The following is a 12,715-nucleotide window of genomic DNA, read 5'->3' as shown; positions in this document are numbered from 1 at the left end:
TTTTAGAAGCAGATAAAATATGGCAGCACATACTAGAAAAATTTTAAAGACAGTTTGTAGGTCAGTGGACACAATGAAATGATCTTAAACACTTAGATCTATGTGCATATTCCCTAGAACCCACATATGAAAAAAGATCTGAGGATGTTAGAGTTAAATGGGAATAAAATCAAAAATGAAAATATAATTTATTATTATTATTATTATTATTATCATCATCCATGTGGTGCAAGGAAGCCTGAGGCTTTTGCTGAACCAGCCAAAAAAAAATTTGTGTCTCCCCACTGGGTGTACCAAGCCTGTACTCAACTTTGATCAGTCACACCTTCATATTTTAGCATTTCTTTAATAAAATAATGAACCATGTGGGAAACCTTTGAATAAATATCAGAATCACAGCATCAAGAGGAGAATTTGGAACAATTAAAACTTGGAATGTAAAGCAGAAGCTAAAGATGTGGCACTTTTATTTGTCAGGCTAAAAGAAAAATTCAGCTTTAGAGCATCTTGCTGCAGCAGTTTTATTTTTTTCTCATAAAAATTTCAATAGTATAATTCTAGTTTTATAGAAGAAATTTGGAAACATCTGTGGTATATCCATTTATTAATTCAGACGGACTTGCAGAACTATCTACAATTTACAGTAAAAAGTTCTGTTCAGATAAATGCTTCAGACAAATTCAGCACATTCTCTAGGACTAAAGATATTTTCTTACACATTCTCTGTATTCTCAATATATAAGAGAAAACAACTGGCAGCGGACATTTCAGTGAATGTGTAAAAATATTGAGTGTTAATTACAATTTCCATGGTGATAGATGAATGCTCCATCTGCTGTTAGAAGAACTAATATTTTTAAGAAATACAGTGAACTGGGAAAGGTTGTTTAGTCTAACTTTTAATCATAAGATTACTAATATACTTAAAGCAAGCAGAAGTGAGTGTATTTTTTGTTTGTTTAAGTATGATATGCATCAGCAAATATTTTATTTAAATCCTTTCGTCCATATTTACATCCACTTCTCTGGAATATGAACTATGTGAATACAGAGCTTTTACTGTATTTCATCCAAACATCAATTCCAATCTTTAAATTTATGTAACTGCTGTATGCTCACAAAACTAATGGCAATTTGTTCCAATAGTCATTTACTCTTTGGTCAGAAAATTTTCTTGTATGTAGAGCCTTATCCTGCAGCTGTCCTTTCTTAATTTAAATAGGTATAAAAAAAATCCTGTATATCCATTTATTATTATTATTATCATTAAAAAAAAAAAAAGTTAGCATCAACTAAGAAAGAGAAAATATTCCCTACATTGTTTAAGCATTTTTAATTCTGTCACACCCATACATATGTTCCCAGTATCCAGACTTCACAATTTGCAAAACTAGAATTTATTTCTGTAGTAATGTCTCTTTATGCTAACAGCTGACTATTGCTCATATCCTTTACAGCAAGCCAACATATTTCCTGAACTGCAATTTTAGACCTATATATGGTACTCTATACACTTCATATATTATGGAACATCAGTTAACTAAGATTCAGATGATACTATGTTTACTTTTATTTGCATTATTGTGTTTATCTTTATGATGGCAATTTAAAACAAAATTTTCTTTTCAGGTTCCTGTAAAGTAAATGAGGAAGCAATCTCAAATAGTCACTACAGTGGTTCCAATCACATAAAAAGGCCTAGCATAAGCAGTGTTCCTCTGCAAAGTGGAGGAGGTGGTAATAATAGCCAGAATAGCTTATCCACAAAAAACTGCATTTACTCTGATATAGATTTGCTAGAAATGAAAAAACAGGGCAGTGCTCTTAACAGGCATGAATATCAGTATATGGAGAAACAGTTGTCCAGGCGGCGTACTAGTGTCAATGATTATGATGAAAACGATGAAATTTTTGAAAAAGACAAAACTCCTTTTAAAAGTAGTTGCATTACTTTTTGTTCATCTCCCCGTGGACCTTCATCTACTAGATGGAGCCAACAAAATGGTATGGCTGTACAACACTGCCAAAGTGGTAGCAGCAAGAAAAATCGTAACAATTCCACTAAGGAGTTATCAGCTAACAACTTAAGTACTTCAAAGGATGACTTCACTCTAAGGTAGTCAGTTAACCTTCATTTAATGATGTAGATCATTTTGTATTTATTAATTTATGTAAGAAGTTTCAGTGCAATTTACTTTCAGTTTTGTGTTTTTGAAGGGACAAAGAAAACAGACCATTTAGAAAATAATTCTGTTACAAAATAAAAAATAATAAAAAATAAACCATACACTTACTTATTATATAACCAAACAGTATTACAAGTATCATTACAGGTCAGTATATATTTTATCTATAAAAGTGTATTCCTACGTAGTTTGCATATTTTGTTAAACACACAGAAAATACATTATGGTGTGGGGATGGGATCTATCTCTGCTTAATACCAGCTAACTATATTCCCGGTTGAAATGAAAAGGCCTTCAAAAAGTTATTCCAGTTCTCACTGCATTTTGAACCCAAATTTTGAAGAACAGGAATTTCCCGACTTATGTAATACTAGACTTATACAAATTCGACTTATATAAGTTTTTGCCAGCCGGTGCAAACTGAAAAAAAAAAAAAAAAAAAAAAAATATGGAAACGTATTTGCCATCAGTAGGGATAAATAGAGGTACTGTGAAAATATTGTAATGTGAACCCAATAACGTATTGTGTGTGTTTTTTTTTTTTTTTTTGTAATTCGTTCCAAGTCCTTGGAAGTTGAAAATTTCGCTATATTACTAAGCTATTTATCTCTCTAAAAGGTCATATTTATAATGGAAATTGCGCTACACTTTCATTGTTATCATATATTTCCGTTATAAGAATCAATTTTGAGCGCCTTTGTGATAACTTTCGAAAGCACATTTCTGGAGGTCACTACCTAAAAACAATTTGCGCTCCGGTTTATTGGACTTTTCTGTTAGCACAATCTATTTTAAACTGTTAGTAGACTCGATCTTATTGCATTTGCGATAATACCGTTAACTGGAATTGTGTGGGTTTTTATGTTATGGTATTATGGTGAAATGTGTTCCCCTTCACTGTAACTTCAATCATATAAAAAACAAATTTTCAGAAACTTCTCTTTGTTCCTATTAACGTATTGCAATGATGAAAGAAAAGGGACCAACGGAAAGTGCAAGCAGTGGTAGTGCTAGGAGACGAAGCAAAATTGATTTAGAAATGAAAATGATTAAGAAGTACAAAGCAGGACAAAGTTTATCTATTGCAAGGGAATTAGATCTCACTGCTTCAACAGTGAAATACTATTTTAAAGGACAGTGCACGTATAAAAGAACACGTCAAAGGATCAACGCACTTAAGACCAGCAGTGATCGCAAAACAGTGTTCAGGTGCTATATCGAAGATGGAACAGCTATTAATAATATGGATGGAAAATCAGATTCAGAAGTGAGTGCCCCCGAGTTCAACAGCCATTCAAGCAAAAGCAAGAAGTATTTATGAAGACATTAAGGATGTGTAAAGTGAACCCCAAGCCATGTTCATAGCAAGGAACAGGTGGTTTAATAGGTTCAAGCATCGCACTGGTTTCCAAAACATTAAAGTATGCAGTGAAGTCACCAGTGCCGATTCTGCACCTGCAGAGAAATTTTGTGATGTGTTGGAAAAAACTTTCTAAATTTCTACAGCCCTCGACTTCCCCAGCAGCATACTTATCAGCTGGAGATGTTGATTCTGGCAATGATGCTCAAAAGGTAAACCTTGCTGACGTTATGCCTGTCTCCTCTCTCCCTTTTTATAATTTTGAAACTTTTGTAATTTTGTACACTAAAAAATTTTGTGATGTGTTGGAAAAAATTATTGATGAAGGCGTCTATTCAATGCAGCAAATTTTTAATGTTGACCTGACTGCTGCTGCTCTGTATTGGGAAAAAATGCCGGATCGAACATGCGTTACCAAAGAGGAAAAGACAATGCCAGGTTTCAAGGCTTCAAAAGATAGAGCCACTCTCTTGTGGGGACTAATGCAGTGGGAGATTAAAGATTTTTAGCCACTGCTTGTGCACTATTTTGGAAATCCTCGTGCATTTAAGGGCATCGATAAAGCCACCCTACCCATGCATTTCAATCGAACCAGAGAGCATGGATAACAATATCTCTCTGAGGATTGGTTTAAATGCTGCTTTATTCCCAAGGTTGAAAAATATTGTAAAGACAATGACGTTCCTGTCAAGATTTTGCTTCTATTAGATAATGCTGCTGGACATCCTATATATCTAGATGATTTCAATTCGAACACGAGAGTCATATTTCTACTGCCAAACACGACTTCACTCATCCAACCTATGGATCAGGGTGTTATTTCGAATTTAAAAGCATATTATTTACGCACAACATGCTCAGGCATCGTCTGCAGTAGACGGTGAGAAAAATTTTACGTTAAGATAATTTTGGAAATCTTACTATTTACCATACCATTTTAAACATTAATAAAGCCTGGGCAGAAATTATTAAAAGTTGTTTAAATGGCGCATGGAAGAAAATATGCCCGTGGCACGTAAAATGCTTCGAAGGGTTTGAAAAAGATGAATCATATGAAGAGGTTATAGATAAGATTGTAAGGGTTTCAGAGCTACTTCAGTTGCCAGTTGTTGCCAAAGACTTGGAGGAGTTAATAGAGGAAGAAGAGAAGGAATTACCTAACTGAGAACTTATTGACTTGCAAGCAGTGATAGTGAAAGAAGAAAATGCTGACGAAGCTCAAGATGAACCAAATGAGGAGCCAAGACACTTCACCACCAGAGAAATGGCAATGACATTTTGTGAAATTGCATCAGCAATGGCGAGGTTTTGAGAAGATGGATCCTGACAGCAAACAATTCTTAAAAGTTAACAGAGGAGTGAATGATATGCTTGCTTGCTACAAAGAAATCTATGATGAAAAGAAAAAAGCCACTGTCAAGTCATCCATTAATGTTCTTTTGTAAGGTTGAGTGGCCAACCACTTCTAAACCTCCTCAGCGGCGTACTTATCAGCTGGAGATGTCTATTCTGGCAATGATGCTTGAGAGGTAAAACTTACTGACATTATGCCTGTCTCCTCTCTCTTTTTGTAATTTTATATTTAAAAAATTTTTTTTTAAATTGCATGCTTTTGTAATTTTTCCTGCGCATGAGATAAAAAATTGAATAAATACTATAAATAATTCTATTCACATGTTCGCTGACATTTCTTTTTTGATTCAATCAATTCAGTGAGCACAGTTGTGAGTTCTGCACAAGCATGGGGGAAATTCTGACTTATGTAGAGTTCCGCGGAACGCAACCTAACGTTAATCGGGGAGTGGCTGTATACCTTTTAGAACTTGTCATATTTTGAAAGTAAATATGATCTTAAAATAACTATTTTGCTTTGTTGATAATGAATAAAGAAAAATACATGTGGCCTTCATGAAACAGCAAATCAGTATCCTACAGTTACCATTTTTATTTAAATTTTGAATGCAATTGCAAATGGACCTCGCGCATGCAGCACTTATTGTTGTATAAGAAAAGCTGGTTAGTCCATGTTATCCTCTCATGACTTCTGAAGCTACCCAAAGACCTTTGGGAGCATCAGAGTTCATTGGCTATTAATATGCTACCACATTTTGCTGCTAAAATGAGGTAGTCAAGATAATGTACCACGTATCTTAAAGTAGCTCTAAACAAATCCTGTTAGTAAATTGTGTAGGTGGCTAGATATGTATTGTTATGTGTAAGCGCTGTTAGGCAATTATTTCTCTCTGGCAAGTACTGAGAAATGTTTTTGTCTTTAGAATAATATGTGCCCATTGAAATTTCGCAAGGAAATTAAATTTTAATTTCGTGTGCTAAATTATTCACTAGGGACATAACATAATTGGGCAGAACGTAATTTTGGAATAAATATCAAATTTTGTGGTATTTTAATTTATGCTTATGATAACTAGGCATATAGCATTCAGAATGTTCAACTTGCATTATACATGTGTTATTCTGTACTGTTTCATTTTTAGACGTTTTTCTTTGACAGTTTTTGAGTGACTAAAAACCTTTATCACACACTATGAAAATGCAGTACTCGTTTATTTTCCACAGTATAATGTTATTAATACATGAAGGTAGTAGTTATACGACACATGATATACATACTATATGTATATATATATTATGTATTATACATAATATGCATATTGTATGCATTTGTGTGTTTAGTTCGAATTTAAGCGCATTTTGTGCTTCCATTCTTGTTAAATTCAACTATATAAATGTGTAAGAAGCATCAGAAGCCTTGCAACACTCATGTCTTGTGTTAAGCGATTCGCACAGTCACCATCAGAGATGATAAGTGTTACATACAGTTAGTCTATCGAGCTCTGTATCATGTTATGTTTAATGCATATTATAATATGTATTGTTCTTATGTGACTGGCTATTTCATGAAGTCAGTATTATATAAATCCGGGGTGGCCAACTTAATTTGTGATGTGATCTACTTTTTTCCTTCAAAATTTGTCGCGATCTACCATCTCAAAAATTTCATTGCACAAGGTTAAAAAAGTTAATCAACACATATTGAAAAATGTTGTTTATAAATTTTAAAATTCAATACATTTCAGAATTCTTATTTTAAATTCATACGTATTTTAATTTATGTGAAGTTTGTGTCTTCATGTCATCTGCCAAGCTTTCAAAATCGGGGATATACTGTGATGAGTCCAACTGTAAAGAATCTTCTGTATGCAAGTCCATAAGAGCACCGCGATTCTTTTTTTGTTTCAAATACGAAAAGGCCGATTCTCTTAGATGTGTGGAACCAAAACAGTAATTTAAAAGTTCACTGCATTTTTTTACAGTTGGGTACTTTTCTCGGCAAACATATTTCCAAAAGTCTTCTTCTGATGATCTAGCTTTTAGGAAGATATTGTTTCGCAGTGTAATAATTTCATTTTCAAATAATATTTTCTCCACGGGAAAAATCACAGCGTTTTTTTCTTTTTTTTTTCTGCAATTTGTTTCGTATCTAAGTGGACATTAAATGGATAAGAAATATATTAAAACAATGTCTTCAATTGTTTTAAAATCACTGATTCTGGTTTCAAAATCGTCCACAATGTTCTCAATTTCAGAAACATATTTCTCACTATTAAATTCAAAAACAGGATATTTTTGCAAATGATCGAATTTTTTTTTCTTTGAAATCCTTAGCCATTGCCAAAAATTGATATTTATATGCAGAAATACTACTAATCATGCCACCCACATTTTTATTTTTTACTTGTAATTCCAAATTAAGATCACTTAATTTACTGGTAAAATCTGCCAAAAAAGCTAGATCACACAACCACTCCATATCTTTTAGCCGCTGATAATCATCTTCCCTTTGATCAACAAATTTTTAAAATTTCATCCAGTAAATTTCCAGATCTCTGTAGAAACATACTCCGACTCGGCCACCTCACATCTGTGTGTAATATCAGATCTGGTTCTTTTTCATCGAGTTGCATTTTGAAAAGATTGTCCTCTGATGGAATTCACGATTTCGAAAGCAATGTCCATAGCACTTTTAGTATTTAATCTTTTGCTGGCTAACACTTGTTGGTGGATGACAATCTCGGAATTCATTATCCTTTTTTATCCATTATTCATTATCCTCAAAAAAAATCTCGGAATTCATTATCCTTTTGGCACAATGCGATGAATCCGTTAAGATGCCCCGTCATTGCTTTATCTCCATCTGTTGTTACTGATACGAGCTTTAAATAGTGGTAATTTAATTTTTTCAATAAAATGTTTGAATGAGTTAAAGATATCAAGACCTCTAGTTTATTTTAACGAAACCGTACCCAGCAGTTCTTCTCTAGTGGCAGAATCATTGAAAAACATACCAACAAAAACGAGCAATTGAGCTGTATCACTGACGTCTGTAGATTCATCCAGTATTTAACCAGTTGTAAAGAAAGGACACGCAATTGTTCACATTTTTACTAATTTTTTTTGTATTTCTCGAAATACTGTGATTTCGAGAAATCACAGTATTTCGAGATAATTGCAGATCTTGAAGGGCACTTTTAATTTCATTTTTGCTCTTAAAATTTTCGAAAAGAGAATCTGTTATTTCTAAAACTGCACCTTTGATGAATTGACCATCAGACAATGATTTGCATTTTTTTGCAAGAAGATGACTCACTTTAAATGATGCTACAGTTACTGCTTTAGATTGTAAATTAGGTGTCACGAAGAAATTTTGTTGTGCGAATAACCTAGATTTAAGTTCTAATTTATTTTTTCTAAGGTTCGCAGAAAATCTGATTGGTATTTACCATAGTGTGTTGAAGTGCCTTTCTAAATTTCCTTTTTTGGGTATAGCCATGGAAACATTGCAAATCAAACAGCAACATTTTTCTTTCACCATTACAAAAATATTCCCACTCTTGATGAAAATGATATGTTTTACTCTTTTTCGTAGTATTAATTTTAAATCAAAAGGTATTAAATTAAAATATTCATGGAAAAATATTCTATCTTAACAGCTAATGTAGGATAATTGATGAAGGCATTCCCGAATGAGCAAGTTGTATCCAAAACAACTGGACATTCACTGTTTATTGCTCTGTTTGGTTATTATATCCTTATAAGAATCAGTTTTGAATGCCTTTGTGATATTTCTCTAAAGCTATTTCTGGAGGTCACGACCATAAAACAATAAAAACAATTTGCAGTTTTCTAATTTTCAATTAGACAATTTTCAACAATTTTCTAATTATAAACGGGTAGTAAACTCAATCTTATTGCATTTGCAATAATATCTACAGCAGGAATTCTGTGGTATTTTATGTTATAATGGTGAAATGTGTTTCTCTTTCAATGAAATCTTCAATCATGCAAAAAAAAAAATATATATATATTTCAAAATCTGCTCTTCATTCCTATTTTTGAAGCTTTTTAAAAAAAAAAAAAGTAAGTAAAGCGCAGTTAGCGAAACCCTCTGTGCAGTATAAAATTTTGGTGTATACCTGACCGTGCAAATCGAGGGATGACTATATATTTAAAATTTGTTGTGATCAACCAAAATTAAAGCCGCGGCCGACTGGTACATTGCGATTGACTTGTTGGCCACCCCTGATATAAATGATATTAAGATGCATTAAGGGCTGATGCCTCAGGCTGCAAGAGAATTAGACTACATACAAGTTAGTGCAAATGCATCATATTAGTACACAGCGAAACTCTGAATTAGGAAATTTTTGCAAAGGCGGCATCGTTTAAATTATATCTCATATTGTGAATACCTTCACAATGCGTTGCCATGATATTAAGCACCTCCGTAGCCAGGTGGGAAGGAGCAGCAGTGCGTAGCACACGCTTCTTGATTAGACCGGGGTTCGAGCCCGTCACCACCAAATACGGAGGATGCGGAAAGGTCAGGGAATGACCACCGCATATCCTGGAGCAATATGGCCTTAGTTGCTAATGCTCCTAAAAACCAAATAACAAACAAACAGCCATGATATTAAAACTTAGTCTAATTCTCGTGATATTGTATGTAGTCTAATTCTCTGGCAGCCTGAGGCATAAACCCTTAATGCATCTTAGTCTTAATTCATCTTATACACCATCAGGCATCTCATTGTGGTGTTATACTTCATAACCGTTTTGCCGTGATTACTTCACTAGGGTACCTACCCACCCACTGAAGAAAGGCCAGTTAGCTCTGAAATGGTGCTGTCTGGGTGGTGGTATCCATTGAGAATAAGTAGCAACAGTCTTCTCCTTTGGTGAAGTGTTACTTATTTGAAGTAGTGCAATATATCATGGCAACTCGTTGTGAAGGTATTCACAATATGAGATATAACTTGATGCCATTTTTGCAAAAATTTGCTAATTCAGAGTTTAGCTGTTACTAATATGATGCATTTTCACTAACTTGTACGTAATAAATGATATTTTAAGTTAATACTCTTATCCTGTGGAGTTTTTTTTTAGGGTGTAAATGCAGTGCTCTGTCATCATTGTAATAATGTAATTCATTAATCTCTATAATTTACTCTCAATATAATCTTGAAAAAACAAAATTGCAAAAAAACTTTCATCCCTATAGGGTGCAATGGGGATTGAGTCAGTTCCCAGGGTTTTCAGAGCTTTTCAAAGAAAAAACAGCCCTAGCCTGATTAGAGGCCCAAGTATTTTCAAGTAAAACTGTGGTAAAGTTTTTGATAATAATACCATCTTTTTATCTGATATCACTATGCAGCAAAACACAATCAAAAATAATATCCAGTTTTGATTGTTCCAGGCAACTATGAAAGAAGCCATTATTCTATTAGCCAATTGTGATAACCATGCAAGAAATTCTTCCTGGCTATTCTACTAGTGTCCTTTGCTGGACTTATCCTGTTACATTAAAGGAGGCAGAAAAGGAAGCAAGGAAAAACCCCTAGCCATAATTATGAGAGCATCTTTGGACTTGTGTTAAATTCCAATGGACTGGAGATATGCAAATGTATCCCCAATTCACAAAGGGGAATCTAAAGGTGACACGAGTAATTACAGACCAGTTAATTTAACTTCTGTTCCAGGGAAAATAATGGAGTCACTGGTTAAAGGTGTATTGCAGTGCCATCTAGACAAGATGCAGTAATAATTCAGACACAGCATGGGTTTGATTGGATACCATGATGTGGTTACAAAGGAACTGGATGCAAAAAATAATTTTGATATCAAATACTTGTATTTCTGGAAAGCTTTTGACACTGTTGTGCATGGAAGACTACTCTACAAATTGGAGCAGTATGGTGTTAAGGATGGTTGAGTGGGAGAGGACAGTATTTTGCATCTACATTCACACATGAGGTGTTTTTAAGGAAGAAAAATGCCAGAAGGTTATCAAATTGTAGCAGGGTGCTTAATGATTTTGTAATAACTGAGAGCAAAGTGGAGGAGAAATTGTTGAAGTTAAACATAAGAAAGGCACCCGGGGTGGATGGGATCTCTCCAGTTATATTAAAGGAGGTGGCAAAGGAACTAAGCAAACCCTTAGCCATAATTATGAGAGCATCCTTGGACTCGGGGGAGGTTCCCACTGACTGGAGATGTGCAAATGTATCCCCAATTCACAAAGGGGAATTGAAGGGTGACACGAGTAATTACAGACTAGTTAATTTAACTTCCGTTCCGGATAAAATAATGAAGTCGCTGGTTAAAGATGCATTGCAGGATCGTCTAGGCAACACTGCAGCAATAATTCAGACACAGCATGGGTTTGTTAAGGGAAAGTCTTGTCTGACAAATTTGATCGGATACTATGATGTGGTTACAAAGGAACAGGATGCAAAAAATAATTTTGATATCATATACAGTCAGTCCTCATATAACATATGTTTACACTACACGAATTCAATTATACACACTTTATAAATAGGGGAACAATATTGTATATAACATGAACCGGATTTGCTTATGCACGATTCGCCTTTGTGTATAAAAGAAATGGCAGTCGAGCGCAGAATCACCCCCAACGGTACGCAACACAATAGGAATGAAAAATATTTATTGTTTTTTTATATCAGTGAAGGGGAAACACATTTCACCATAATGCAAAAACCCACACAATTCCAGCTATCGGTATTATTGCGAATGCAATTAGATCGAGTTTACTACCCATTTAAAACAGATTCCACTAGCAGAAACGCAACTGCATATTGTTTTTATTGTTTTATGATAGTAACCCCCGTCTGTGTAGGTAGAACAGTGGTATTGTCACTATCCTCCCCACACTGGGTGGAAAAGGCCCAGGTTTGAATCCCGTCGATGACATGAGGAACTTTAATGGACTTTTTTCACTCCGTCGCTGAATTAGTTGGTCTCAGGTGTAGTAGCAAGGTTTTGCATCCAGGAAAAACAGACAAATCGACCGTAGAACACACGCAATTAACAGACATGACACACAGCACGACAGATGAATTTAATTATTCGGGTGGCCTAAAAATAATAGTGTGGTTTTGGTAGTAGCCCCCAGAAATATGCTTTAGCAAATGCCTCCACATTTTGTAATTGTGCTTTATTCCCTAAAACTGAGTAAAATACTTAAAAGGTGTGAAAAGGAAGCATCCTGGTGAAGACCCTACAGATTCTGAGAGAAAAAGAAAAGCAATATCGATAGACAGAGGCGGACTGGGTCAAAAATTTGTAGCAGTCTCATACTAGCGTTTATGGCCAAAATCACACCAGCCTCCATCGTCTGCTGGCCCCCGGCCCACTGGGGTTTCCCTGGTAAGGTTTATGGCCAGTCCGCCTTTGCCGATAGAGAAAAAAAAATAAGAAATTGTGAAACGCTTAGAGAGAAATGAAAGAACATGTGATATTGAATGTGCTACAGGCATAAATGAGAAAGAATGTAGAGAAAATAAAACTTTTGTAGCAGGAACAACTCAGTGTTACAAAATCCATTAGATCAAGACAAAGAATTGGAAGAGATGGAATGGCTGTTATCTGTTTGGATGACAGTCATATGACTCACAGCATAAAGATCAAACAAAGAACAAGTTTGCTTACGATAGAAGCAAAAGCATTAGCAATATTTTATTATGTAATAAAATATGTAAGTAAAAAATACGTGATGAAATACTTACGTATTTTATTACGATTATTTATTGTGTTTGCTAATATTTTGGTTACAAATGTATGTTCA

At 34.5% G+C, this 12,715-nt stretch overlaps 1 protein-coding gene across 1 annotated transcript in view; it reads left to right on the top strand.

Annotated features, from left to right (window-relative positions):
- Positions 1 to 12,715, top strand: part of LOC150091426 (macoilin) — a 301,613-nt gene that overhangs the window by 193,253 nt on the left and 95,645 nt on the right. Inside the window, exon 7 of the mRNA XM_090375398.1 lies at positions 1,630 to 2,116. Within this exon, the coding sequence (XP_090231524.1) occupies positions 1,630 to 2,116 (487 nt within the window). The remainder of the gene's footprint in view (positions 1 to 1,629; positions 2,117 to 12,715) is intronic.

The sequence above is a fragment of the Mastigoproctus giganteus genome, chromosome 1 (genome assembly GCF_048544385.1).
Source record: "Mastigoproctus giganteus isolate SK-2022 chromosome 1, ASM4854438v1, whole genome shotgun sequence".
Classification (NCBI taxonomy): Eukaryota; Metazoa; Arthropoda; class Arachnida; order Uropygi; family Thelyphonidae; genus Mastigoproctus; species Mastigoproctus giganteus.
The sequence above is the reverse complement of the archived record's forward strand: the minus strand, read 5'-3'. Positions and strand labels throughout refer to the sequence as shown.